This window comes from Atractosteus spatula, chromosome 25 (genome assembly GCF_055471065.1).
Source record: "Atractosteus spatula isolate fAtrSpa1 chromosome 25, fAtrSpa1.hap1, whole genome shotgun sequence".
Taxonomy (NCBI): Eukaryota; Metazoa; Chordata; class Actinopteri; order Semionotiformes; family Lepisosteidae; genus Atractosteus; species Atractosteus spatula.
The window spans coordinates 1,719,910-1,732,062 of NC_142730.1; the positions used below are offsets into that span (position 1 = coordinate 1,719,910).

The following is a 12,153-nucleotide window of genomic DNA, read 5'->3' on the forward strand; positions in this document are numbered from 1 at the left end:
CTGACTGGACACTCCAGTACATTAACACTGCACTGAGAGAGAGAGGGGTTAATACAGACACATTGACTGGACACTCCAGTACATTAACACTGCACTGAGAGAGAGGGGTTAATACAGACACACTGACTGGACACTCCAGTACATTAACACTGCACTGAGAGAGAGGGGTTAATACAGACACACTGACTGGACACTCCAGTACATTAACACTGCACTGAGAGAGAGGGGTTAATACAGACACATTGACTGGACACTCCAGTACATTAACACTGCACTGAGAGAGATTTCTAGGGGAGCGAAAATAATGTGACACATTGCGGAACTGAGTGAGCGAGAGAGGGGGGAGGCATCAAGTACTTTTCGCCTGAGAGAGAGATTTAAGCGAAGTCTAACAGGAAGAGATTGTAAGCGAGAACCCCCCATCCCCCGCCCCCTCTAAAAAAACAGACCAGCGGTATTTGACACAGTTCGCAGGGCTGAGCTCGGGGGGCTGCTGGACGCGTACTCACAGCTTTCCAGACTTTCCCCACTCGCGAAAAAAAATACACTCGAGCGTCTGCGGCGGGAGGTTTTTGGAGTCTAGCTTTGGGCACAGTATGTGCTGCGCGGGTGACGGGTCGACGCTCTCATACAGGAAATAATCGGCAATTTTGTTTCGTTTCACCCCCGGGCTGCAGACTCCGCCGCCGTCGAAGGTAAGACGCGAAGAAAGGTCTAATTCGCACCGATCTGTCTGCGGGCGGCTTCTCCGGGGTCCGGGGCTGGTGAGAAACTCGCCGCTGTCGTGAAATGGGAAGTTTGTGCGGGGCTGAGCCGACACAGCCGCCGCTCTTTCCGGTTCGAATCTGTTTCGAGCTCGCCTGGCTGCTGCTCCGACACGGGCGGGTGTCTTCCGCGCTGCTGCAGTACTGAGCGGCCACCGGCAATACTAATAATACTACTACTAATAATAGAAATAAATTATTACCTACCGAGCGCTGTACCTGGCACCTCCGGACCGAGTTATACTGTAGTGTGCTGAGTAGCACTTGAACGCACTTTACTGTCCTGAACTTAATAGTACTTTAATACACTGTACTGCAGTGCACTGTATAGTACTTTAACACACTGTAGCATAGAGTACTGCATAGTGCTTTGATACACCATAGCATACTGAATAGTACATTAATACACTATGCTATACTGTATAATAACTAAATACACTATACTGTAGTACTTGAGCACACTATACTGTAGTGTGCCGAATAGTACTTTAATACAGTTTAGTCTACTGAGTAGTGCTGCAATACACCATAATGTAGTGAACCGAATAATACTTTAATACACATACTATACTTTAGTGTACTGAATAGTTATTTAATACGCTGTACTGTAGTTTACTGAATAATACTTTAATACACTATATTGTACTGGTGTGTTAATTACTCTCGGTGTGGCGGTCAGTGTGCCGTGTTGGTCGCTCTCAGTGTCTGACACAGACAGCGTCACCTGCACACAGCGTCACAGTGTCTGACACAGACAGCGTCACCTGCGCACGGCGTCACAGTGTCTGACACAGACGGCGTCACCTGCACAGTGTCACAATGTCTGACACAGACGGCGTCACCTGCGCACGGCGTCACAGTGTCTGACACAGACAGCGTCACCTGCGCACGGCGTCACAGTGTCTGACACAGACGGCGTCACCTGCACAGTGTCACAATGTCTGACACAGACGGCGTCACCTGCGCACGGCGTCACAGTGTCTGACACAGACGGCGTCACCTGCACAGTGTCACAATGTCTGACACAGACAGCGTCACCTGCGCACGGCGTCACCTGCGCACGGTGTCACTGTGTCTGACACAGACGGCGTCACCTGCACAGTGTCACAATGTCTGACACAGACAGCGTCACCTGCGCACAGCGTCACAGTGTCTGACACAGACGGCGTCACCTGCGCACGGTGTCACAGTGTCTGACACAGACGCGTCACCTGCACAGTGTCACAATGTCTGACACAGACGGCGTCACCTGCACACAGCGTCACAATGTCTGACACAGACGGCGTCACCTGCACAGTGTCACAATGTCTGACACAGACGGCGTCACCTGCGCACGGCGTCACAGTGTCTGACACAGACGGCGTCACCTGCACAGTGTCACAATGTCTGACACAGACGGCGTCACCTGCGCACGGCGTCACAGTGTCTGACACAGACAGCGTCACCTGCGCACGGCGTCACAGTGTCTGACACAGACAGCGTCACCTGCGCACGGCGTCACAGTGTCTGACACAGACGGCGTCACCTGCACAGTGTCACAATGTCTGACACAGACGGCGTCACCTGCGCACGGCGTCACAGTGTCTGACACAGACGGCGTCACCTGCACAGTGTCACAATGTCTGACACAGACAGCGTCACCTGCGCACGGCGTCACCTGCGCACGGTGTCACTGTGTCTGACACAGACGGCGTCACCTGCACAGTGTCACAATGTCTGACACAGACAGCGTCACCTGCGCACAGCGTCACAGTGTCTGACACAGACGGCGTCACCTGCGCACGGTGTCACAGTGTCTGACACAGACGGCGTCACCTGCACAGTGTCACAATGTCTGACACAGACGGCGTCACCTGCACACAGCGTCACAATGTCTGACACAGACGGCGTCACCTGCACAGTGTCACAATGTCTGACACAGACGGCGTCACCTGCACACAGCGTCACAATGTCTGACACAGACGGCGTCACCTGCACAGTGTCACAATGTCTGACACAGACGGCGTCACCTGCACACAGCGTCACAATGTCTGACACAGACGGCGTCACCTGCACAGTGTCACAATGTCTGACACAGACGGCGTCACCTGCGCACGGCGTCACAGTGTCTGACACAGACAGCGTCACCTGCACACGGCGTCACAGTGTGTGTAGTGCAGGCTGTAGTCTGGGGGGGGTGTAGTGCAGGCTGTAGTCTGGGGGGGGTGTGCAGTGCAGGCTGTAGTCTGGGGGGTGCAGTGCAGGCTGTAGTCTGGGGGGGGTGTGCAGTGCAGGCTGTAGTCTGGGGGGGAGTGTGTAGTGCAGGCTGTAGTCTGGGGGGGAGTGTGTAGTGCAGGCTGTAGTCTGGGGGGGGTGTAGTGCAGGCTGTAGTCTGGGGGGTGCAGTGCAGGCTGTAGTCTGGGGGGAGTGTGCAGTGCAGGCTGTAGTCTGGGGGGGTGTGTGCAGTGCAGGCTGTAGTCTGGGGGGGGTGTAGTGCAGGCTGTAGTCTGGGGGGGAGTGTGTAGTGCAGGCTGTAGTCTGGGGGGGTGTGCAGTGCAGGCTGTAGTCTGGGGGGTGCAGTGCAGGCTGTAGTCTGGGGGGGGTGTGCAGTGCAGGCTGTAGTCTGGGGGGGGAGTGTGCAGTGCAGGCTGTAGTCTGGGGGGGGAGTGTGCAGTGCAGGCTGTAGTCTGGGGGGGGGGAGTGTGTAGTGCAGGCTGTAGTCTGGGGGGGGTGTGTGCAGTGCAGGCTGTAGTCTGGGGGGGGAGTGTGCGGTGCAGGCTGTAGTCTGGGGGGGGAGTGTGCGGTGCAGGCTGTAGTCTGGGGGGGGAGTGTGTAGTGCAGGCTGTAGTCTGGGGGGGGAGTGTGCAGTGCAGGCTGTAGTCTGGGGGGGAGTGTGCAGTGCAGGCTGTAGTCTGGGGGGGGTGTAGTGCAGGCTGTAGTCTGGGGGGTGTAGTGCAGGCTGTAGTCTGGGGGGTGCAGTGCAGGCTGTCCTGAATGAATGGAAAGCAGGCAGAGAGACTGAGTCACTGATGACTGACAGTGAGTCCATTCATGCCCTGGCTGGTGTGGACGCCTGCCTGCCCCTGTATACTGCGCTCTGTGTGCTCGGGAGGTGGAGCAGCAGTGCAGGCTCCCACTTCAAGCCCTCATTCTTCCGATGAAGGTGAGGGAGTGAGTCTCAGCTGGCTGAATGAGTGCTCTGTGTGGGAGCCCTCCTCCCTTCACTCCTCTCCCTCCCCCTCTCTAGTCCTGCTGCACCTCGAGGACAGCTGGTCCAGTGGTTCAGGTCCAGTCCTGTTACACCAGGAGGACAGCTGGTCCAGTGGTTCAGGTCCAGTCCTGTTACACCAGGAGGACAGCTGGTCAGGTGGTTCAGGTCCAGTCTAGTTACACCAGGAGGACAGCTGGTCCGGTGGTTCGGGTCCAGTCTAGTTACACCAGGAGGACAGCTGGTCCACTGGTTCGGGTCCAGTCCTGCTGCACCAGGAGGACAGCTGGTCCACTGGTTCAGGTCCAGTCCTGTTGCACCAGTAGGACAGCCGGTCCAGTGGTTCAGGTCCAGTCCTGTTGCACCAGGAGGACAGCTGGTCCAGTGGTTCAGGTCCGGTCCTGTTGCACCAGTAGGACAGCCGGTCCAGTGGTCAGGTCCAGTCTTGTTAGACTCTGGCTTCAGTGATGTCACAGGTCACCACCTCTCAGTGTTGTTGTTTGTACAGTACGTCTGTCAGGTGACTAATTTCTATTAAATATTCTTTATTGTTATTCTTGTATATGTCATAATATCACACGTTGTCCTCGTTGACACATGTCACCCATCCAGGAGTTAATACTTGACTCTTTAGTTCTAGTACCCTGAACCTCACAGGTACCCCGTAATCTCCTGACTGCAGAAACCTCACTCTCTCTCTCGTTGCGGTCTTGTTGTCTTCCTCTCTAGCTTTCAGCTCTTCTCTCCTCCCTCCCTCTCTCTCATGCTTCGTCTTTTCTCCCCTTCGGTGAGGGATCTGTTTGAGGTCAGGAGGAAATGGTTTTGATGATTTCCTGAGGAAGTCACGCCCATTTCCTGTCGCGCTGCCACCCTCCTGTGTCTGAGCACACTTTGCTCAGGCACAGATAAGGGCAGTCTGGGACTGCAAGGACCCAAGAGAGAGGCCAACTCCCCTCGTTTTAAAATGTCGAGAGACGTCCATCGACTCCGAGATAGTCCAGGACTGGGCTGGACTGGACCGACTGGACTGGGAGCTGGATTAGTGATTCACTGGGATTATAATCAGACTCACTGACACTGACAGAGCAGTCTGAGAGTCTCCAGGCTGGACTGGACCGACTGGACTGGGAGCTGGATTAGTGATTCACTGGGATTATAATCAGACTCACTGACACTGACAGAGCAGTCCGAGACTCTCCAGGCTGGACTGGACTGACTGGACTGGGAGCTGGACTAGTGATTCACTGGGATTATAATCAGACTCACTGACACTGACAGAGCAGTCTGAGGTGCTCGAAGCTGGATTGGGCTGCTCTTATACTGCAGTGGACTGAATTGGATCAGAATGGATTGTTCTCATTGGATGGATGAATGGAGATCTACTCTGTCTGGGAGTAACAATTATCGTATCGTTAACAGGCACAACTTCTGCCTCAGAAACATGGACACCAGTGAAGACGCCCATGAAGGAGTGAGAATCAGAAATTAATTAACCCCTCTCTCTCTCTCAGTGCATTGTTAAAGTATTGGAGTGTCCAGTCAGTGTGTCTGTATTAACCCCTCTCTCTCTCAGTGCAGTGTTAATGTACTGGAGTGTCCAGTCAGTGTGTCTGTATTAACCCCTCTCTCTCTCAGTGCAGTGTTAATGTACTGGAGTGTCCAGTCAGTGTGTCTGTATTAACCCCTCTCTCTCAGTGCAGTGTTCATGTACTGGAGTGTCCAGTCAGTGTGTCTGTATTAACCCCTCTCTCTCTCAGTGCAGTGTTAATGTACTGGAGTGTCCAGTCAGTGTGTCTGTATTAACCCCTCTCTCTCTCAGTGCAGTGTTCATGTACTGGAGTGTCCAGTCAGTGTGTCTGTATTAACCCCTCTCTCTCTCAGTGCAGTGTTCATGTACTGGAGTGTCCAGTGGGTCAGTATGTCTTTCTCTGTTTCATAGCGATATGCGTTTGGCGCAGCTCATTCAAACCTGGCGATGAACATTATTGGAGCTGAGGACGAGGATTTTGAAAATGATATTGACCCGGTAAGAGAGAAGCAGGTGCATCTGTTTGTGTCTCACACTTCCTTCTGGTCAGCGCTGTGATCTCCTGAGATCTACTGTCTCTGTCCTGAGCTGAGGATTGTCCTTCCCGGGTCCGAGAAGAGATGAGCAGTGCGGCTCTATCACTCTTTCTGTCCTGCTTGGAGTAGCGATGCTCTGCCTGTGAAAACCCATCTCTCTCTCTGGTCTGTTTAAATTTCAAATTGAAAAGCTCGACTGGCTTGACGATACAGCATTTATGGACATTTTTAGTATAAACGTACCATTGGACATGTTCGTACAATTAATAAATCTTTAAGCAGTATTAAGAGACAAGCTCACTGTCTGTTCCTCAGGCTGGGACAGGAGATCACACACTGTATTATTATTATTGAGAGACAGGCTCACTGTTCCTCAGGCTGGGACAGGAGATCACACACTGTATTATTATTATTGAGAGACAGGCTCACTGTCTGTTCCTCAGGTTGGGACAGGAGATCACACACTGTATTATTATTATTGAGAGACAGGCTCACTGTTCCTCAGGCTGGGACAGGAGATCACACACTGTATTATTATTATTGAGAGACAGGCTCACTGTCTGTTCCTCAGGCTGGGACAGGAGATCACACACTGTATTATTATTATTGAGAGACAGGCTCACTGTCTGTTCCTCAGGCTGGGACAGGAGATCACACACTGTATTATTATTATTGAGAGACAGGCTCACTGTTCCTCAGGCTGGGACAGGAGATCACACACTGTATTATTATTATTGAGAGACAGGCTCACTGTCTGTTCCTCAGGCTGGGACAGGAGATCACACACTGTATTATTATTATTATTGAGAGACAGACTCACTGTCTGTTCCTCAGGCTGGGACAGGAGATCACACACTGTATTATTATTATTGAGAGACAGGCTCACTGTCTGTTCCTCAGGCTGGGACAGGAGATCACACACTGTATTATTATTATTGAGAGACAGGCTCACTGTCTGTTCTTCAGGCTGGGACAGGAGATCACACACTGTATTATTATTATTATTGAGAGACAGGCTCACTGTCTGTTCCTCAGGCTGGGACAGGAGATCACACACTGTATTATTATTATTGAGAGACAGACTCACTGTCTGTTCCTCAGGCTGGGACAGGAGATCACACACTGTATTATTATTATTGAGAGACAGGCTCACTGTCTGTTCCTCAGGCTGGGACAGGAGATCACACACTGTATTATTATTATTGAGAGACAGGCTCACTGTTCCTCAGGCTGGGACAGGAGATCACACACTGTATTATTATTATTGAGAGACAGGCTCACTGTCTGTTCCTCAGGCTGGGACAGGAGATCACACACTGTATTATTATTATTATTATTATTATTATTATTATTATTATTATTATTATTATTAAGAGACAGGCTCAGGACAGGAGATCACGCACTGGGTTTTATCTTTATTAAGTTCCTCCCTCCTCTCCCAGTAGGATTGGAAGCTGTTCTGGTTCTTGCAGATGTGGAAATTCTGTTCCACAGTCCAGTCCAGCTGTGTCTCTCTCTGTCTTTCAGACAGTAGACGACCAGTGTAGCACCTTCAACAGTATAGACCTGGTGAAGAGGCGACCTGCTCACCTGATGGTCTTCCTTCAGCATGTTATGCTACAGTTTGACTGCTCCCCTGTGGTGAGACAGAGGGGGGCTGGGATGGGGAGAGGCTGTAGGGGTTTAGAGGTGGAGGATATGGGGTGTTCAACCATAGAGGTAGGGGTGTGAGTGGGGTACAGGGGTATACAGAGGGTGTGAGTGGGGTACAGGGGTATACAGAGGGTGTGAGTGGGGTACAGGGGTTTACAGGGGGTGAGAGTGGGGTACAGGGGTTTACAGGGGGTGAGGGTGGGGTACAGGGGTATACAGGGGGTGAGAGTGGGGTACAGGGGTTTACAGGGGGTGAGGGTGGGGTACAGGGGTTTACAGGGGGTGAGGGTGGGGTACAGGGGTATACAGGGGGTGAGGGTGGGGTACAGGGGTATACAGGGAGTGAGAGAGGTTCCATTGTCTTTGTGTGATCTTTCTCTCTTTGTCTCTCTTGCTCTGTCAGCTGTGTTACCTGCATGCTGACCTCTGTAAGAGTCTGAGCCCGAAAGAGATGAAGAAGCACTTTGTGGAGTTGTGCAACACCTACCTGGACAAAGTAGCAGTTGAGTGTCTATACTGTTCTCTCCCTGTCTCTCTCTCTGTGTCTGTACTGTTCTCTCCCTGTCTCTCTCTCTGTGTCTGTACTGTTCTCTCCCTGTCTCTCTCTCTGTGTCTGTGCTGTCTCTCTCTGTGTCTGTACTGTTCTCTCCCTGTCTCTCTCTCTGTGTCTGTGCTGTCTCTCTCTGTGTCTGTACTGTTCTCTCCCTGTCTCTCTCTCTGTGTCTGTGCTGTCTCTCTCTCTGTGTCTGTACTGTTCTCTCCCTGTCTCTCTCTCTGTGTCTGTGCTGTCTTTCTCTGTGTCTGTACTGTTCTCTCCCTGTCTCTCTCTCTGTGTCTGTACTGTTCTCTCCCTGTCTCTCTCTCTGTGTCTGTGCTGTCTCTCTCTGTGTCTGTACTGTTCTCTCCCTGTCTCTCTCTCTGTGTCTGTGCTGTCTCTCTCTGTGTCTGTACTGTTCTCTCCCTGTCTCTCTCTCTGTGTCTGTACTGTTCTCTCCCTGTCTCTCTCTCTGTGTCTGTGCTGTCTCTCTCTGTGTCTGTACTGTTCTCTCCCTGTCTCTCTCTCTGTGTCTGTACTGTCTCTCTCTGTGTCTGTACTGTTCTCTCCCTGTCTCTCTCTCTGTGTCTGTACTGTTCTCTCCTTGTCTCTCTCTCTGTGTCTGTGCTGTCTCTCTCTGTGTCTGTACTGTTCTCTCCCTGTCTCTCTCTCTGTGTCTGTACTGTTCTCTCCCTGTCTCTCTCTCTGTGTCTGTGCTGTCTCTCTCTGTGTCTGTACTGTTCTCTCCCTGTCTCTCTCTCTGTGTCTGTACTGTCTCTCTCTGTGTCTGTACTGTTCTCTCCCTGTCTCTCTCTCTGTGTCTGTACTGTTCTCTCCTTGTCTCTCTCTCTGTGTCTGTGCTGTCTCTCTCTGTGTCTGTACTGTTCTCTCCCTGTCTCTCTCTCTGTGTCTGTACTGTTCTCTCCCTGTCTCTCTCTCTGTGTCTGTGCTGTCTCTCTCTGTGTCTGTACTGTTCTCTCCCTGTCTCTCTCTCTGTGTCTGTGCTGTTCTCTCCCTGTCTCTCTCTCTGTGTCTGTGCTGTCTCTCTCTGTGTCTGTACTGTTCTCTCCCTGTCTCTCTCTCTGTGTCTGTGCTGTCTCTCTCTGTGTCTGTACTGTTCTCTCCCTGTCTCTCTCTCTGTGTCTGTGCTGTCTCTCTCTGTGTCTGTACTGTTCTCTCCCTGTCTCTCTCTCTGTGTCTGTGCTGTCTCTCTCTGTGTCTGTACTGTTCTCTCCCTGTCTCTCTGTGTCTGTGTGTCTTAGTGTTCTCAATTCAATTCAAGGTGCTTTATTGGCATGACCGATGAGTACAATCAGTGTTGCCAAAGCAAATAAAAATAAAATTAACATGAAATTAACATGAAACTAAAAACAGACATATTACAGACATTTACAACAAAGACATATCATAAAATATTTACATATACTGTAAACATCTGGAGCATTACTGGGAGACAGGCTCACTGTCTGTTCCTCAGGCTGGGACAGGAGATCACATACTGGGCTGCCAGTTCAACTGAGTTCCTCCTCCCTCTCCCAGTAGGATTGGGAGCTGTTGTGATTCTGGCAGGTGTGGGAACTCTGGGATCAGATGTGTAAATATGGGGAAGAATGTCTCTCTAATCCCAGAGTATCTGTCACAGTGCAGTAGGAAGTACACCTCTGTCTCTGATTCTCCCTGCTGGCAGTGGGAGCACAGCCTGTCCTCTCTGGACAGCCAGGTCTGCCTGTGTCCAGTGTCAGTGTCCAGGCTGTGGTCACTGAGCCTGTCCTCTCTGGACAGCCAGGTCTGTCTGTGTCCAGTTTCTATGGCCAGGCTGTGGTCACTGAGCCTGTCCTCTCTGGGCAGCCAGGTCTGCCTGTGTCCAGTTTCTATGGCCAGGCTGTGGTCACTGAGCCTGTCCTCTCTGGGCAGCCAGGTCTGCCTGTGTCCAGTTTCTATGGCCAGGCTGTGGTCACTGAGCCTGTCCTCTCTGGGCAGCCAGGTCTGCCTGTGTCCAGTGTCTGTGTCCAGGCTGTGGTCACTGAGCCTGTACTTTGTCAGGGTCTGTTTCTCTTTGCTGTTATTTAGCTTGGTTAGATATTTGGCTAGTTTGTATTGTCTGTTTAGGGTTCTGTAGCATTCCAGTTTGTGTTGTGTTTGTGTGTGTGTGTCCCAGTGTGTGAGATAGTGCTGTTTGATCTGTGCTGTGATGTGGTTGATTCTAGCAGTGCTGTCCTGAGGCTGGCTGGTGTCAGTGTGGCTCAGGTCAGTGAGCCTCAGGACCAGCTGGCTCAGGGGGCTCTGTTTTGGGCTCAGCTCTTGGCTCAGCAGGGCTTTGTGGTGGTAGGAGTTTTGGTCACTGTTTCTACAGATCTCCATGTACAGGGTGTTTGTCCTGTTGAGTGTAAACCTGGTCTGTGAGGGGACCCCACACTTCACTGCCGTATAGGGCGATGGGTTGGATTACACTTTGAAATATTCACAGCCAGATTCTTGTTGGTGGGCTGATGTTGAAAAGCCTCCTTCTTATTGCGTAGAAAGCCCTGAGTGCCTTCTCTCCCCTCTCTCTCTCCCTCCTCTCTGTGTGTTTGTATACACCCTGCCTGTCTTGTATTTCCTGTGAAGGTCGTGGGAGTGACACGGACTGTTCCATTTCCCTCGAGATCTGGGGGGGGTTGTTTTCTGTTCTGAGACCCGTGGGAGTGACACGGACTGTTCCATTTCCCTCGAGATCTGGGGGGGGTTGTTTTCTGTTCTGAGACCCTGCTGTCACTACGAACCACAGCGGCGCAGAGGCCAGGGACAGGGCACTGCGGGCTGGCATCGTGAGCCCAGGGATAGCCCTGCAACAGCGCCTGTGCGTGGCGAGGCGAGGTGTCTGCGAGCTGTCAGCGCAGTCAGTGAGAGCAGCTGTGCTCTTTCTGTCCTGATGAGAGTGCTGTGGCTCTCGCTGTGCCTGGTGTGTGTCTGGTGGTACCACAGTGAAATTAGTTTGATTGACAGCTGTCAACTCCACATTTCGAAAATGTGACTGGAGATTCCAAGATGCTCAACAAGGGAGATATAACAGGACTGTGCCAGTACAGGACTTTTCACAAGCTGTAGATACTATACTGCTTGTTCTGGAGACGTCTAGTCACCTTTGATTAAGCTATCAAACTCTCGCCAAGTAAAAGCCCACCCTAATGTAGAGAGCAGTGGCCACACGCTGCCGGTGAGGATGGAATGTGCGCCGCTGCCCTCTGGTGGTGGTTTGTGGTACTGCGCCAATGTGTGTCGGTCACTTGTCGTGCACGGAAAGACGCGAATATCACTACAGCGCCTGTGGCGAATGTGTTTCTGTTAGTCTCTCTCAGTGCAGTATTAATGGCCTGTAGGGTTCAGTCAATATGTGAATCTTTATTAATCCTTCTTTTCCTTTTTGCAGGTTCTGAAAATTCAAATTCCTTTGCATATAGCTATTGAACTGGGTGAGTACCCCCAATTGCAAATCAACTGAATTAGTGATTAACCAATTAACTGATTAGGGACTGCAATTTATGGAACTCCTTCATCTGTGTAATCTGTGTAGATTAAACCAGTGGTAGAGGGTGAAAGCTATTACAGATCCCATTCAACCTGAAGAGCCAAGAGCACATTTAGAATTAAACCCCAAAATAACAATTCAAATCAATGAGCCTGTGATCATGAACCTGGAGCACAAACCACAACTCAGCATTCCTCTGGGAGCAGGAGTCACTGGGATCGAGACTCACAGGTTTATACACTGTCACACCTGTAGCGGATCAGACTGCTCTGCACTGGGAGTCTGACTGACAGCCCTGTAACACCTGGAGCGGATCAGACTGCTGTGCACTGGGAGTCTGACTGACAGCCCTGTAACACCTGGAGTGGATCAGACCGCAGTGCACTGGGAGTCTGACTGACAGCTCTGTCACACCTGGAGCGGATCAGACTGCTGGCACTGG

The 12,153-nt window shown here is 51.5% G+C and overlaps 1 protein-coding gene across 13 annotated transcripts in view; it reads left to right on the forward strand.

Annotated features, from left to right (window-relative positions):
- The first annotated feature begins 445 nt into the window (after window positions 1–445).
- arhgef1 (Rho guanine nucleotide exchange factor 1) overlaps window positions 446–12,153 on the forward strand; it is a 34,857-nt gene continuing 23,149 nt past the window's right edge. For all 13 annotated transcript variants that reach the window (XM_088905321.1, XM_088905320.1, XM_088905322.1 and 10 more), the window contains exons 1-6: window positions 446–695; window positions 5,371–5,422; window positions 5,891–5,977; window positions 7,543–7,656; window positions 8,072–8,170; window positions 11,613–11,655. In XM_088905321.1, coding sequence (XP_088761447.1) covers window positions 5,393–5,422; window positions 5,891–5,977; window positions 7,543–7,656; window positions 8,072–8,170; window positions 11,613–11,655 — 373 coding nt within the window. In that variant the 5' untranslated portion in view covers window positions 446–695; window positions 5,371–5,392. The remainder of the gene's footprint in view (window positions 696–5,370; window positions 5,423–5,890; window positions 5,978–7,542; window positions 7,657–8,071; window positions 8,171–11,612; window positions 11,656–12,153) is intronic.